Below are 17,483 nucleotides of genomic sequence, written 5' to 3'. Positions count from 1 at the left end.
AGAACGTCTCCCGGTGCATTTTGGCGCCACTGTGAAGGTGGGGATACTGGGTGCAGCTCGCCGACTTCCTTTTTTTTCCTGGCTCAGACTTAAAGTTACCAAAAGACGGAGTTCAAGCCGCGTCCCCTCCTTGCCGCCTACGGCAAGAAAAACACAAATCCGGTTAAGTGACAGTCAAGAGTGGGCTGTTTGGAGTGTTTGGAGTTTCCACTATGTGAGGAGCTGGAGCCTGGTGGAGAGCGAGCTGGAGAGGAACTCAAAATGAGAGCAACAGAGAGAGAGAGAGAGAGAGAGAGAGAGAGAGAGAGAGAGCCTGTAGGCACCGAGCAGCGTCACTCAGTCTCTCCATTTTCCCATCAGCCCTCCTGCCGCCTCAATCCGCGTATATAACCCCCCCCCCCCACTACCCACTCTCCATCCCCCGCTCCCGGTCTGGCAGCCAATCGGCGAGCTCCGGCGCCTTGTGACGTCGCAGTGCAGTCGAATTGTGCGTGAGCCAATCGAGGCGCGTTACCGAGCCCCAAAAGAGAGAGAGAGTCTGCTGGGCTGACTCAAACCAGGCCAGAGAGAGATAGACAGTCAGACAGATAGACAGATAGACAGATAGTCAGATAGATGCGGTGACGAGAGAGAGAGGGGGAAAACATGAGATAACTGATGGGCCGAGCAGAAATGTCAAGTGGGCGAATGAGTTAGAAACAAAGTTAAATTAGGATCAAATGCCTGAGACGATAAGACGAATAAAAAAGGAATGTTGGTTTACATTTAAACATACGACACACACACACACACACACACACACACACACACACACACACACACACACACACACACACACACACACACACACACACACACACACACACACACACACACACACACACACGCACACACACACACACACACACACATCAACACTACGCACTTACATGTCAGTAAAACTGATGCACTTTCTATATCGGTCTCACGAGGTTACCGGGCTTAACTGTTCATTTGGGACGTTGTAGAGGGTGCTTTCCAAAAACCTGACCAGGAGAATTCCAGTATGTCACCTGTACCTACTTAAGAAAACAAAAAGTACCACATGTACGAGATGCATGACGGACAGTGAGGCCGTAAAAACATCTCTGTATGGTTTGGCATCTTGAATGGAAGAAGTATTACACGGTTTTGTCTATGCCGACACTTGTGAAATGTCTGAAGATAAATCTAAAGTTTTGCAAAGACGGTTGTTTAATGACATAGCAAGATAGATTGTCACCTTAGTGCAATGGTCAGAAACCCCGTAAGGTTTCGCAACAGGGAAAAGAAGCTCCGATACAGCATCAAGAGCGTTACCGCCCAACATTTGGAGATCACCCAATTTAGAGAATCAAGACTTAAGCAATACCACCCCCCCCCCCCCCCCGCCTTCGCTGCTACGCAACACACAGGAAGCAAACAGTCAAACCTAATGGGTGCACCAGTTCAAGCAGGCATGGACACAAACTGGAGGCATCGCTGGCAGAGCCAGCTCACAGAGCACTAGAAAGGTGCAGCATGGTCTGGGTGCCAATATCAGAGCGGAGTCATTTTTTTTACCAATAGAAAAAAACTTTAAGAAAACACTTAACAAAAGACGCCAAACATCTCACATGCATCACTTTAAAAAAAATAATGTTGATACAATCAGCTGCACAGGATGTTTGCCTAACAAAAAAAAAATGCTAGTATGAAACTACACAACTTAAATTACTCAAAGGAAAAAGTACAACATCAAGCATCTAGTGCCAAATGTATGTGCTTGATAGTTTTTCTCTGACTCCGACAGTCATGAAAAGGGCTGGAGCGAGGAAGGGAAGATGGAGAAGCAGGAAGTCGGAGAACGTGAACGTCCGCCCACATACCCCCACACCCCACCCAATGCACGCACGCACACACACACACACACACACACACACACACACACACACACACACACACACACACACACACACACACACACACACACACACACACACACACACACACACACACACACACACACACACACACACACACACACACACACACACACACACACACACACACACACACGTCTGTCGGGATTACGGCTCAGACCGTCGTAGTACGAATGAAAACGGTGAACGTCTGCTTTCAGATTACAGATAAACGTCTTTCACTGAACGCTCTGCGACTCTGCGTTGGCCTTGGAGATAATCCACATCGGACACCATGTCATGCAAAACAGAAAATATGCCTTTATCATAAATGTCAGCGTTAATTAGTGATCTTTAAAGCAGAGAGGGATTTTTTTTTTTTTTTTTATCTCACAAACAGCGACTGCTACTTCACTCCCATCATGCATCTGTCTTGCACCGCAGCCACCAGTGCAGTTTGCTCCAATTCAAAATGTGATTGTTCAGCAAATGTGCGTAGGGTTATACACAAAAACCTCTCCCTCAGACAACTACTTTAAGGTGGGAAAGACGACTTCTTGAAATTGAAATATCCGAGGTGGCGAAGACGCCACGAGGCCAGATAGCCTGCAGCGAACGCTGGTAACTGTGACGGGTGCATGTGCAGAAATGAGACGACGGGGACACTTGTCATGCATCTGGCTAAATGATCATCCTGAATTTGGCAGGATGGCAAGTCTTTAAAAACTTAACTCTGCGAGTCCACCCACCAGACCTGCGAGAGAGAGAGAGAGAGAGAGGCGACTGCCAGCGTGGGAAAATTAACACCAGCCACCAGCCAAACAAAGTGTGAGCACTGTCAGAGTTTGTAAGTTAGTCAGTTTGTATATCAGTAAACATTACAACACCTTTCAGCGGGGTCTGAATCATAACTGGCAGCACGGAGAAAGTCCTCACCGGCCAACGGCCAAAAGAAATGTGAGCACGCGCGACAAAAGTTTGTCACTTTTTTAAGTTAGTGAACACATTTAGCACATTCTGTACAAGAGTTGTCACACTTCCAACAGCTGGAGTTACAGTATGTATTCAAAAAGGATAGCTTCACAAATAGTCAAGATTGTCTTAAAACAATAGCCGGGTGCTCGTATGAAGCAGGTTTCGCTTGCTGTGATCATTCCTTCTGTTTATACCGGCTATCAAGAGTCCTGTGCAAAAATACATGAAGTTTATCTGAAGTTAGTCTTTTTAGTACTTAGTGTTCCCTCTTTGTGTTATCATCCCAGAAACACTGAGGTGGATCCGTTACTGTGGAAGATCCCCACTTGATTTGTTTAACTAAGGCTGCGGTCAGAGAGACAAAAGCCCCCCCCCCCCATTTGTATAGGAGCAGCACCACATGGTTGTCCGGCAAAAAAAATTTGTTAAACCTGGCTCAACTTTTGTCCCAACATCCCGTCACCCACCCGGCACCGCGTTAGCCAATCAAATATGTCCACTCTTCCCCCATCACTTACATTGGAAGTACATTAAAGGATCTTTTAATGGCCAGTATGAACAGGAGGACTGATTAAAGCAGTTTTAATGTTCACACTATTGTTTGAACACAGACTTGAAGAGAGTCATTTTTGTGTGATCACGTTTTTTTCGTGACACTTCTGTGGTCTAGAGCACACTATCTCTGTTCTAGCCTCTCTTCCCTTCGCACCATTTCGATGATAAGACTTATAACATGGCCTATACTTGGTCACCGACACTTTCCTGCAGTAGCGCTGCAGGCGCAGGAAGAGCGGCGTGTGGCCTGCAGGATGAAAACAAAAGACATCGGGGCCTACGGAGCGGAGCCAGCTTTTGTTCACAGTTCAATCAGAAGGGAAGTCGTTGCTTTTCCAAGATCATCCGGCATTGTCTTACAAAGTGGCGGCCATCTTTCCAAGGGTCCAGCTTTGTTCTGATGGCGAGTTGAACTAGTCTCAGAAGAACCGTAAGTCAATTATGAGACTTATTTTTGGCCTAAATTCTGCTCGTTTTTTATCTACATTATTATTATGAGTGTGGGGAAAACTATTTAATGGTTTGTTTATTCAGTAATGTGATTTTAATGCTTTGTGGTTTCAGATTAGTTTGGGTTATTACACAATTAGGCATATTCATAATGTTTGGATTTTGTCTACCAAGAACGGACAATAACACGCAGGTTAATATGATCTCAAAGAACAACTCGGTATGTGGTATCAGTTAGTTAATCCTAATTTATTCAGGAGGTCTAACTGAGAACAAGATCTCTTTTCTCCAGCATCACGCTCAAACACATACATGCTAATTAAAACACAAATGTTATTAGAAATATGAGCTAGTAAATATTTAAAGTATCTCAGAGGAATGAGTGTCTCCAACTTCAAGCAGCTCATTCCAGCAGAAAGGTGCCCACAAAAATGAGCATTACAATGCCGAGTCAGAAAATGATTATTATGCGTGTACAGAGTAGATAGCAGTGGGCCTGATATCGATCCTTGAGGGATCCCTTCATCAATAACAACAGTGTGAACTTGTGATCAACACGCTAAAAGGCCTCGGACAGAACTACAAAGAGCGTAGAGTGAAGCGAGTTCACAAACGCCATCAACAGTTGCAGGAGTTGTTGCTCTGACCAGACCTAAAACCTGACTGCTGCCTCCAGGAGCCCACAAAGCTGTCAGCAGACCTGTGGCTCTAGGATTTGGGATGGAGCAAACAACTTGAAAATAGGTTGATAGTTGTTTAAGGTATTAATGTAAATAGTTACTTCGGTACAGGGCCAAAACACACCACGGTAAAGCTACGAAGTAGGCCGACAGGCGGGGAAATCGCACCAATCACAAATCTGTACTGTTTTCTACAGATAAGATGTATAAGTTCAGCTGGTTCTCATCTCAGAGTGCAGAGATGTGCTTAATTCAGCAGTATTTGGCTGATGAAGTGTTAAATTTCTGCCTGGCTCGGGAGATAATCCTGTCCTCATGCAGGTATAGGCCGCGTTTCAATTTGACTAAATACGAGGGCTATGACGTTCACTACCAGCTATTCCTGACGTACAACATGCCAAGGGAAGTCAGAGCATTCCTGCTTCACGAGAGAATGGTCGGCGATCGCATGTAAATACATCTGGAGAATGAAATCAGTCTCGCTTTACCTCCATCTCCTTCTGACGTGCACATACAGTTTAAAAAGAAGTATACAATTTGGCTACTCAGCTATGAACATCGGACTTATCCTCTTAATAGTTACACCTTCCATCTACTACAGTGTACGCCTGTCATGGCAAACCTTTATATGATTTTGGTGCACTTTTTGAAAGTGAATTTTGAATATAGAACATTTTACCACTTCTGTTTTTCTTTTTTTTTGTGCGTAAAAGCATCGGATTATGGTCCCATCATTTCTTTTGTGCTGTTCAGTCCTTTCTCAAAGAACTATGGTGTGGCTGCAGTAACTATTTTCACTCAGTACCTACAGGACATGAATCAGAGCAACAGAAGAAGAACATGAGTGGGAAGGGAGAACAGGAATCCTAATGAGGTATTAACTGGAGGTGCTTATGCAAAAAAAAAAGAAAGAAGAAATAACCCTGTTTAAAGATTTTAAATGCATCTTTCAGCATGCACCAAGATTCTTATTCAACTTTTAAACCTAGTTCCTTCCTCTTCACTTTCTCTATAAAAGCATCTACTTGCTGCTTCCCTGCACATTTCCCCTGGGTTCCTGCAGGCTCGTGGGTTACTCGTAACGCTGCTTGTTGTGAAAGAGTATCCAGGTCAATAGTTGAATGGCACGCAAAAACTTTTACAATACGTTCGCCCTGCTACCTTAAATATATAGAACACACAATGCATCACTTCAGACGCATCAGCATATCGAAGTAGTAGTTTTGGGAATCATCGTTAAGTTGGAACAAAACACAAAAGAAACGAGGGGGGGGGGGAATCCAGCAGTACTCTTCATCACCATCCTCCTCTTCACCATCATCATCATCATCATCTGTGAAGCACAAGGCTCTTTAGCTTTAGGGAAATAAAAGAAGGGAAGGAAAGACGGACCACGCTCTGTAAATACCAGAGACCCGCGGCGGATCGTGGCGAATCCGCCATAAAAACAAGGTTTTAAAATGTCCTCCCCACCACCTCCTCCTTCTCCACCACCACCACCTTACCTCCAACCCGGTACATGTTCGCGGCCATGACTGCCCCCGGTCCCTGGCTTCCTCTCCAGGTAGAGGGGTGGCTCTCTCTTCTCTCTCGCGCTGCCGGAGCTGTGTTAGCACTGCCGCCGCTGTGTGTTGGAAAATGGTGGATTGATCAATACGAAACAGACTAGCCGAGGGACCTTAAAGAGACAGTACACCTTTTTTTTTTTTTTTTGTTATAAACCCCGAAGTTCGGCAGCAGTATTCGGTTTGGGGGGAAAGTATTGTCACAAATAACAGATTTCATTACTAGTTTACTGTTTCAACCGTAAACTACTAGTATGTTTCAAAATGACGCTACGCCACGGTCTTTGTTGGAGTCCCACACGTGACGTCACGGACTTATCTTTCTATATCCCCGTTCACTTCACGTTAGTTACTTAGTTAACGTTACCTGAGTAGTAAATCAGTACGTTAGTCGTGTAGTTGCTAGTTTAGATGATAAATGGGAGGAAAATAATAGTCTCAGTTTTTCCTGTGGATGTGAAATGGAAACGGTTTTACTTTACTGCCATGATGTAGCACAGAAAGTGGCTTAAAACTGAAGCAAATAGTGTGATTTCGACCTATAAGATGTTACAAGGTGGAACTCTGGTTGTACACCTGAAGATTTTGCTAATAAAACAAACACACCCCAGAGTTGGTGGATATTAAAACATAAAATACTTACCTGTAGCTTGGTGTATCTAAAAACGAAGCATCCCTGTCCCACGCTGAAAACCAAATGCTATGACCCCCAAACCCCTTAGCTCAAGAGGTTCAGGACCCACCAGGGGAGAGGGCCCCATGGGGTTGAGAGGAATAGGCTTATTTATATTTAATTAATGCAAGAGGGGTTACTAAACTCAAAGGTTTATCACCAACCACTGATTGATGATCAATGACTATATAAATAAATGATTACTTTACAGATAATGCCTGGCCTAATTGTTTGGGGCACACACTTTTGTTTGTTTATAGTTGGTACAAAATGTATGTGAGCTGTCTTATGTCAGGGTATTTTATATTTCATAGTAGACCCGTTTGCTTTTAAGCTGTCTACAATTTAATTTGGGATATTCATGTGACATTGGAAGGATTACTCCTAAATTGAGGGTTTTTTCTCATGACGAGAGTCTTTAAATTTGCTAAATTTCTTGGTTTTTTTGTGCATTTTCCTGTCAAATAAGGAATCACGCTGGGAAATTATTTGCATAGGTTTTATATATTAAAACAGTGTTCTATAACTCATAGTCACACATATTCTAGCTCTATAACTGTAAAGCAAATAGTTGCACTACATTATGTACTCAGAGTGCAATGAGGGCAGCACAGTGACTGATGATATGCTATTATGGGATACACATGATTCTGGCAGCATCACAAGCAGGTGTGGGACTATCAAGCGTAATATAACCACCTACCTTGTTAAATGTATAAAGGAGGAAGGATTATGTTTGGCAAAATTTGACAAAGAAAAATTTGATTTTTTTGTATTGCAAAGACCAACACAGACACTCTCCTCAAATATTATAAGATTATATTGCAGTATATAATAATAAAAACAAATATTTGTTAAAAAAAAAAAACACAATAATACTGCTTTTGTTTTCAGTAAAAGCTGTCTTATAACAGAGATGCAGTAAGACAAGAGAGAGAATATATTATATAGTCTTTTGGAGATAGTTGTTTTATTAGCTCAGTTTTCATTGTGGACACAAGCGTGGAGTCTCTGTGCTGGAGGAATGCTGTGGTGGAGGCTACATCTGATCTATACCATATGGAAGCCTCAATTACTGTTTCCTAACACAGGGGACTACAGTCTGCAGTCACATGACCGCCATAAGCCAATGGCGTGCACTTACAGTACGCACTCCTGCTCAAGTGTGCAGTCTTAATGTTGGAACTGTGCTGCATTGGAGGGATCCTGTATTGTTGTCTCGGGGCTCTCTTATGAAAAAGAACGAGAGAAAATATAACGAATTGAAGGATATTTTTCAACGTCAATGTGCAGAGAGGGAACAAAACTAACTATGTTGTGTTGAAGAAATGAAAGAGCATTATTACCCGATGGGTATTTATGCATATTATATATGTTTATTTCCCAATTTACAGTATGCTGCTCATTGCTATGTGCAACATACGGTGTATTTCTGCATGAACACATCCATTATCTGTTTGCATATTGCTGCATGCTGTTTAGGAAATTGCTCCCTGTTTTACACTTTATTTCATATGCATACCTCGCTAATTGACTTTTCTTTTGGAGCAATAAAAATGTAGTGCAGCATATCCGAGTGAATCCCTGCACAGTGTGTGTGTGTGTGTGTGTGTGTGTGTGTTACCGTACAACGACACAAGTGAGCTGTCTTCCAAGCAGTTGAAATGTTCCTTAATGAACTAGGAGGACAACAGTGCCAATACTTAATATGGGATTAATTTAAAAGCGGTCAACAATGTGTTTGGGAAATATGACTACTTTCATCAGGAGTGTTTGTTTACTTGGCTGCTTGCTGCTGTGCAGATGTTCTTCTTTGAATCAGATGTTCTTCTTTTTTTAATCTATTTGCTCCTCTGCCAGATGTTTGCTGCAGTCAGTAACACAGGCAGGCGAGCATGCATGCAGAACAGCATACATTGCAGGTGTTCTCCCCGAAGAATCTCAGTCAGTGGAGATGGATCGAGACGCAGAGCTTCTGCAGTCCCGGAGGATGACCTCTGATGGCCTCTCTGCCTTTCTCCTACTTTCTCCCTCATCCTCTGTCAGTCCTCCACTCCTCCATGTTACAGATACATGCACAGGAGAGACAAAGAGGAAATCAATTAGGCCCGTTTCCTGGCAGAAACCATTCCATATCTTTGATTGTGCTTCCTCGTTTGTTCTCTCACTGGGGGTTGTGCTTGGATCCAGGGACACTATGGGAGGTAGAGCAATAAAGGGACTATTGTTAAGAGTGCTCTCTCCTACACACTAACTATACATTGGTGTATTTCTGTGTTAACAGTGGAATAAACACCAGGATCATTTTTTATTACGGAACAACACCTGTGACAGCGCTCCCCACAGAGTCACTGTCAGCCAGGTTAGTCACAGTTATCTTTTATACAGTCTTCGTTTGGCAACGACAAGCTCTGACTCACGCTCCGTATGGTGAGATCAGCACCTCCAACTGAACAGGCATCGTTGCAGTTTAAAGAAAACACTCATCCGAGCTGAAGTCTATCAAGTCACACAAGTATAATTTTTGGTTGTCTGTCTTGACTCTATACAAGTCCTGAACGTGACAGCTCTCTGTTGCAGACGTCATTAGCGACTAGCCATGTTTTTTCACTGCTCTGAAGGCTTTGACACGAGGCAGCGACAACTCTTTTTAATTGGGAATCTCAGCTGCAGGGGATCTGTCTAACAGATTTCACAGCTTAAAATATCAGTAACTGAATAGAAGCTTTCACAGGACATGCAGCTTGCATCTATCAACATCAGACTACAGGGGGAGCTATTGTCTTGCTTTTGTCAAAATGGGCAGTTGAGACAAAGAAGTTGCTGCTTTAAGGCCATGCACAGATGGATGCGATGCTATCCATAATCGGTAACTCATGAAAAACACACATTTGAGCTCCAAGACCAGTAAGAAACCATCAACATTTCTAAGCACCAGATGCCTAAATGGAAAAACAAGATGCTTCGAGTTGCACCTACCTCATCCCACCAGCAGGGGTCATCACTCACATGGCCTGGTCCATTGTCCTGAGTTGTTCCCCCAACAGGGCAGTGATCTACTGAGAGGGAGGAGGAGGAGGAGGAGGAGGAGGAGGAGGAAGGGGGGGGGGGGGGGGGGGGGGGGGGCACTTCAGTGAGTTATCATGAATTCTGGGACAATGCCAGTGAGTAGCATCAAATTGACTGTAGACCTCGAGGATAACATAAATCAAACGTTGTCACCGTGTCCTCATTATTGTCTCTCTACCAGAGTGCCAGAAAGCTGCTTTACAGTGTATGTTGCTTTTTGGAGGTCATCTCTCCGTCTGTCATCTGGTGCTGCAGCCATGGCTTGTCTGGAAACACCCAGCCGCACTTTGAAGGCCTTACAAGAAACCTTGGCCCTAATCCAAAGGGATTAACCACACTGCAATTGCGGGTTATTATTGATACTGCAACCTTCACAAGAATGAAAAGCGGAATAACTATCGCGCTGAGACGAAAAGACTGTGTCAGATATGGATGCAGGCGGTTGAATATGTGGCACTCCACATACGGGCCTGGCCCCACCTTGTAAGGGAATCCGGCCGCCATGTGTCCACCCTCCACCGCAGGGTCATGTGCCAAAATGCAAGGAGCCACCAGACGAGAGAGAGCTGCACATATTTTGTGAAACAGCTGGTGAAACGCCAAATGTGTCTCCATCTTCAGAGAGATGAGAGGCCCTGGCACTCAGTGAGAGGACTGTGCCATGTGGGGGGAAACCCACACAACACTGAGACATGAAACCGGAATCACAGGAATGGCAAATGGCATCAGAAAGTCACGTCTTAAATTTCCTTTCCAGCAAGAGTGTTTGTCGTTTTATTGGCCAAGACAATCGGAGCTGCACCAGCTGATGTCAAGACGAAGATTCAGCAACATATATGTCATGTCTGACCCCCGAAAATACACACATGCACGAACTCGCATGTACAAATATATTCAAACACAACCTATTAGATCGCTGAATGAGCAGTATTGGAGATAGAGGTGCTATTTTATATAACAAATAAGTCAAGATGCAACTAAATGCTGCAATGTCTCGATTTAAAAATGTGTTATTGTTGAAATGAATCATGAGTAAATCATTTTATGCTTTGTGGTATTCAGATGACACACAGGAAGAGCCAGGTATATATCATCCAAGTCAAAGACACACTAAAGAGGGCTCTAAAATGATGTCTCATCGGGGGTTTAAATCATGAGTGAGTCTGAGTGCTGCCAACCAAACACAAAACAAGCTGCTAATTTCATTCTAGTGGTCTATTTAGAAATGTCACCTTGTTTTGGCTCCTGCTCTCTCTGGAGCCTCCACAAACTTGATTAGAGCCTGTAACGTGACACACCCTCAGGCAGTTATAGCGGATTAACTGAGTACACCTTTTGTTTACACTTCCAGTTGTCATGTCAGTTTGAACAATGCCGGAACGGACGGGTGTAAATAAGTGCACGGTAATTAGCTTGAAGGCTGTTTAACGAGAGTGTGGGATGTTTACTACGAGTGTTTTGAGACATTTATTTCACAATAACTAGATTATTGGTATCTAATTAGTGCTAATGTTTTGCTAAATTAGATTCATCTTTAGTCAGCGAACTAAAAAGTCTAAAAGCACCTCTCTGAAAGCAAGATAGATATCTCTTTGTTCTTCCAGGTTGTTAAATATCATTATTATTATAATCATGATTATCATGACTAACATTATTGGCATTATTATCATTATTTTTTACTATTTTTATTATTATATCATTATATTATTATCATTTCTACACCCAATAGCATGTAGTATGGTTGATTGATGTGAGAAAACACACCTGCTGTGCTTGGTGTACCTTTCATGACTAAAAGCGTCACACAGTGATGTGAGTAGAGAGAAAGAAACGTTTAGCCGTTTTCATCCTGCAGAGAGTAGATGCTGTTCTGGCTGCATGCTCACCTGCCTCTCTTAAAGGCCCCTACAAGCACCTAAAACAGGACCCGATCTGGTGTTTTCCATCGCAGCACCGCATGTTCAGAGGGTCTAATTAAGAGCTCAACTGGAACAAAACTTTTTTTTTATGTACCGAATGTGACCATTTAGGTTTACTGCGTAGGGCAGCTATATGAAATGAAATGTCCCTGCCCGTGTGGAAGAAACAGGGTTTGTCTAATGCTGAGGTAAAGAAAACGTTTCCAGGGCTGAATGTTTTATTATGAAATGTGGGCTCCAGAGAGAGAGAGAGGGAGAGAGAGAGAGAGAGAGAGAGAGAGAGAGACCTTGTCACAAGTGATATTGTTTGTGGACAGACTTCGCAAGGGAGTGCCTGTCAGTTTGAGTACACATGTGAAAGAGGAGGCCGTTTCTCTCGGGGATTTCAAGAATCATTTGAGATACTTTTGACGTCAACTGTTGTTACAACTTTGAACCAGTGGCGTAGTATATATATATTTCACCTACAATGTGTTGGATTTTACAATCAAATTAGTTCCTTATAGGCTTTTGTATTGGGGAAGAAGAGAGGTACCTCACTACCATATGTTGTATCGTCACATGACCAAATAGAGACTTAGATATCATCGTTGCATTTACGTTCATGTCAGAAATACCAAAGAAAATAAGAAATTATTCATTGAATTGAATCAAGCATATATTTTTTCTTCATGAACTATAAAACATTTCCAAAACCCTGTATAGTCTTTGAAGAACAGTTTTGGAAAATACCCCTATTCACATTCTAGCTGACAGTTAGATGAGAAGACTGATACCAGAGTGGTATCAGTCTTCTTAGCTAACTCTCTGCAAGAAAGCAATTTAGTGTATTTCCCAAAATGTGTCAAACTCTCACTTCATACATCCAAACTGCATGATTGATACAGCCGACCAGTTGTCAGTTCTGCTGACTGATGCTCAATGAGAGATGTTCACACAGCACATTCACCACGGATACATCCGCTGAGTAAGATGGAGTCTTCAGGACGTATTGATCATTAATCCGTTTCACTTCAACAACATGCTGCAGCACAAACAGAAAAGCCTTGATTAGTCAGACATTCGACTGACTGCCCCAGGGTCTTTAGTGTGATTATACATAGGATGTAGAAAGTAAAATGTTCTCACATACTGGTTTAAATAGCTTAACAGAACATGTTTAGTCACCTTTAAATCACCTTAAAGTAAGTATATGATTTGTTAATTATCCTCCTTATGATATTACTTTAAATAAAGACTCATGAGTTCATGCAGGTTGTCTGTATTTAGAGTCTAACTCCCATGTGCGTTAAAGGATTCCCTCAGAAATGATAAGGAGCTCTGAGAGGGAGGATCACAGGACGTCATGTAGATAGAGACATAAAAACCTCTAAAAACTTCTGCCAGCTGCCTCTACCACACCCTCCCTCAACACGCCTCAGGGCCGCAGCACATGTGATGCCAAAAACCCTCGCCTCATGTTGTAAACAAACAAATTTTTTACGACAGATTTATTGAATATATACAGATTGCACCGGCTGAAAATAGGCTTTTAGATTAGACAAGGGAGCAGTGGAAATGCATAAGAGTGGAACCTCGACCAACAGTGACCGGTGAAGACGTCTGCCAAGTAAAACAATCCACCCACATCACTAAAAACGGCATTCAGTGGAATATAAACACCGCACATTCCAAGTGGGAGTAACATACTTCAAAATTGACTGTCAACGGCTAAAGAAAACACAAGAGCGCTCTCCCGTCTCCACTTAGAAATACTGTAAAGGAGCCACAAACAGACTGTTGTTCTGTCTGTAAAAAGCCACCCCAGTGCTGTCAAAAATACCCACTGAGTATGTAGACCTGATGGGGGACTGAAATGGACAATTGGCCGGACCAACAGGGCCCCCAAAAGTCACAAGTGTAGTGTATGTCAAACAGTTTTTTGGTAATTTGATTTATTGAAAATAAGTGAGAAGATTTGCACCATGAAAGTACAATATCAACTGAGACCTGTCCTGTACTCTAATTCTTGCAGTTGATATTGTGCTCACATGGTGCATATTCTAAAACAATATTGTATTTAATCAAATCACCACAAACTTACACGATAGTACAAGGTTAAGTTTGATTCCATTACTTGTTGCGCTGGATTTAAGTTCATATTTTTGTCTTAAAACAATACACCTATATGTGGACATTGAAAGCAGCAATGGCTGAAGTACTTCAATACAGTTGTAAAGTACTTGTACTTTACCTGAGTATTTCTATTTTCTGCTACTTTTTACTATGTGATAACTTAATTTACCCAATTAAAGTGATGTACATGTTAATTAATCAATCTAATGATATATTATACATTATTCAGAAAAGGGCCTTTCTGCTTAATGTGTACTTTTGGTACTTTAAGTATATCTTGATGCTAATACTTTTGTACTTTTACTTAAGTAAAAAAAAAAATGAATGCATGACTTTTGCTTGTAACAGAGTACTTCTACACTGTGGTATTGCTATTTTTAGTGCAGGATCTGAGTACTTGCTTCAGTACTTCTACTAAGGAATGGGTGTCAAAAAAATATTCTTTAAGCAATTTGAATGTAAGTGATGGGAAACCAAATCTGCTGCTAACATGAGACTTCAGCTGTCCGAGCTTTTCAAATATAGCACGTTCATAGCCTAAAATCTGCTCTTTGTGTCACTGCCCCTCGACCACAGATCAGCAAAAAAACACATTTTGTATTTAAGAGATTGAAACGTATTTTTGATACCAATTTGATTTGTCATCGAAAGCACTTAGTGTGGACACGCTTATTGGTTGTGTTTACACATGTAGTATGAAGTGTATATGTTGTCGGAGCTGTCTAACACCTGAATATCACTTGATGAAGGTCTACCAACTGAAACATTGTGATTAAACACAGGACAAGTGATCATTTGTGGGCAGGACTGCTGGTTTACGTTAATCCGTTTATTTCAATGATTGTGGCTTACAATGATAGTATATTATGTGGGTAATTTGTAGTAACTTGCTTGTATCATGGCTAAACAAGAGGACAGCATCCTGTAAGGAGACCCAGAGAAAGAAGGCAGATAAAACCCTGTTGTCCTCTCGGTCTTATCCAAAAAGATAAGATCTGCTGTCTATTAAAATCTCCCTGAACACTCAACATATAGCTTATCATCTGCCGAGACAGTTTAATCTTACCCCTGTCTCCTCGCAGAGCTAAACATAGGCTACTGTTTCTAAAATAATCACCACTCTGGAGCGTGTGCGAACGTTTTCAATAATTAATTCAGGCTCTTTTATTCTCCCTCTTACTGAAAGACACGCACATGCAGATCACGAGCAGTCCATACAAACAACTGGGCTCTCACATTTTCAGAAATACCACAGCTGTCTGAGAGCTTTTAAATGACGTGCTTGTCCACTTTAAATAGAGGCCCCAGAACCCCTCAATCGGGCCTAAATGTACTGGTCGCCTCTCTCCGGCTCTCGTGCCCGCTGGCTGAAAGAAGCAGCCGGCTGTGGTGTTGGGCTGGGCCCTCGCCGGCCGTTCTGTGGGCTCCCTCAGAGTGAACGAAATGTCACGTGGCTCATGTGGATTAGCCTGCATTTACATCTGTGGAGCCTGAATGTGTGAGTGTGTGTGTTAGAGGAGGGGGAGGGGGGGGGGGGGGGGGGGGGGGGGGGGGGGGTGTAGGATGAACAGGAAGGAAAAAGGAAGGAACTGAGGGAATGTCGCTGTCTGGGGTTAAAAGGCAGCTATGGCAGCTGTTTGGCCTTGGGCCTTATGTAATGAGTGTTGGCGTGAGTGCTGTTTAAAACAGGTGTGCAGCTGGAGTTCATGAGACGTGGTGGACGAAGGGTCGAGGATTAACACGACTAAGGGCTCGGAGTTTGTTTCCCACTGGGATCATGCATACTAGTCATGTAAAGACTTATTACTAACTATGAGTGATGGGCTCCTGATATAAACACACAATTTCTGACGAATTCAGAGCAATTTTGGTGATTTTTACATGATTTCTATATTTTTTGTTTTGTTTTCTTCTAAGAAAATCAAGACGACATTCCACGTTAGCTTTAAAACATTTCAACCGAAGGCAAAGTTCCAAGGGGCACTCTCACTGATTTGAGAGACATGTTTTAAAAAGAATAGTCAAAATTGATGCAGCAGATGTTGAGATATCCTGGCTGGTATTCTCAAGCTCAGACATCACTAAATCCTATAAAATCCTATTATGCATCTGAGTACCGTCTTTGGTTGGACTCTCCATGTAAATGAACCACAACATTCAAGCTGCACCCCCACAGTTCTTAAGGCAAGCTTTCTGCAAGAAAATAAATTTAAGTGTCAAGCTGAACTGAGATACCCTGATGGCATCATCGGGATTATTTTATCTGACTAAAGTGAACTAAAGCTGCACAACCAACTGTTTTCACACGCTGAGTGGTTCTCCTCATGACGAGTGAAAAGGTCTTCATGTGTAAAAATGGCAGAGTGCTCCTCTGAGAACACTTTGAGATAAAGAAAAGATTAGGATGTGTCACATTTTTTAGGTGCTTTTTCCACCCTTGTTTGCCTCATGGTAAGTCTGCAAAAGTAAAGTACTAACATTCCTTGCAGCCCTTAGGACCACCTCCCTCTTTTCCCGCCGTCTATTCCTGTCGTTCCCCCCGTGGGGTTTGGATGCTTGATCTGGGTCTGAACCAAGCACCAGGTCAGAAAGTAAAACTAGTGGCCTGGATACGTCCACTGCAGTCTCACCGGGGGATTACCCAGACTCCTCAGAAGCATCGAGTCACACCGCCGGAGTACGAGCCTGTCACGGGCATCTGTTCCGTTACCTGTCATTCAATTTTGCTCCATATATCCACAACCTTGAAAATGATTTTAAAGGCTTTTAAACTTTCATTTTCAAGGAAAGGTTTTGCTGATAGTACATTCTCCTTTTCATCCTCACATAAATGTTATTTTATATTACAGATAGTGGGAGTAATACACCCTTCCTCTCATCTTCATCACATGTGTTCAGTGAGCCGAGGATTGCTGAGAACATTGTCCTTTCACTTTCAATCTCCTGCCTCCTCTTTGTCTCTGTTTCCCTCTGTAGTGTATTTGACCTCCTCCTCTCCTCTCAGCAGGTTTGAGTCCGCAGCTGAACTGGCAACAAAACCTGCAACCACAGCAAACAACTCGAGGTGAACGTGAACTTGTGTGCTCTGTGATACACACACCGAGAGCGCTGAGGCGGGAAGACTCTCTACTCCAAATTTACCGCGAGTAGGAAATGCTGAAAAACGCTTTACTTGAGCAGTCATGCTGATCAGGGTTGCCCCATAAGTTGCCCAGTGGACAATCTGGCTGCCTTCGAGAGGCCGTTGAGACCGTTGAGACCGTTGAGTCTCAAACTGATACAGTTATTTTCTTTTTAAACAGCGAGCTCAGAGATAAGGAGGAACCGGTTACAGGCATGCTGACGGTTGTTAATCAGCCGGGACACAGATGTGGGAAATATCAGAGCGTCTGATGCTGGACCAGGACCTGCACTGTGTCACTATGGCAGACAGACCAGACAGCACCCATGTGTGAAAGAGATGACCTCAGTCACTCCGAAGACTGCCAAAGTGGAAAGAGACAGACAAACTGTTGCAGGAGCTCATAATGCCTTTTAATTAGTCATCACAAGTGAATGCAAAC

General features: G+C 42.8%; 1 protein-coding gene across 3 annotated transcripts in view; it reads right to left on the bottom strand.

Moving 5' to 3' along the window:
- The window catches only part of mta1 (metastasis associated 1), a 36,922-nt gene extending 30,681 nt beyond the window's left edge, over positions 1 to 6,241 (bottom strand). For all 3 annotated transcript variants that reach the window (XR_012959011.1, XM_076107757.1, XM_076107758.1), the window contains exon 1: positions 6,085 to 6,241. Coding sequence is in view for 2 of the 3 variants with exons in the window: in XM_076107757.1 (XP_075963872.1) it covers positions 6,085 to 6,112 (28 nt within the window). In the remaining variant the exon portion in view is untranslated. The remainder of the gene's footprint in view (positions 1 to 6,084) is intronic.
- Between the last annotated feature and the right edge of the window lie 11,242 nt (positions 6,242 to 17,483).

This window comes from Anarhichas minor, unplaced genomic scaffold, assembly GCF_050575085.1.
Source record: "Anarhichas minor isolate MPS153535 unplaced genomic scaffold, ASM5057508v1 ptg000040l, whole genome shotgun sequence".
In the NCBI taxonomy this organism is placed as follows: Eukaryota; Metazoa; Chordata; class Actinopteri; order Perciformes; family Anarhichadidae; genus Anarhichas; species Anarhichas minor.
This window is presented reverse-complemented; position numbering and strand designations above follow the sequence as displayed.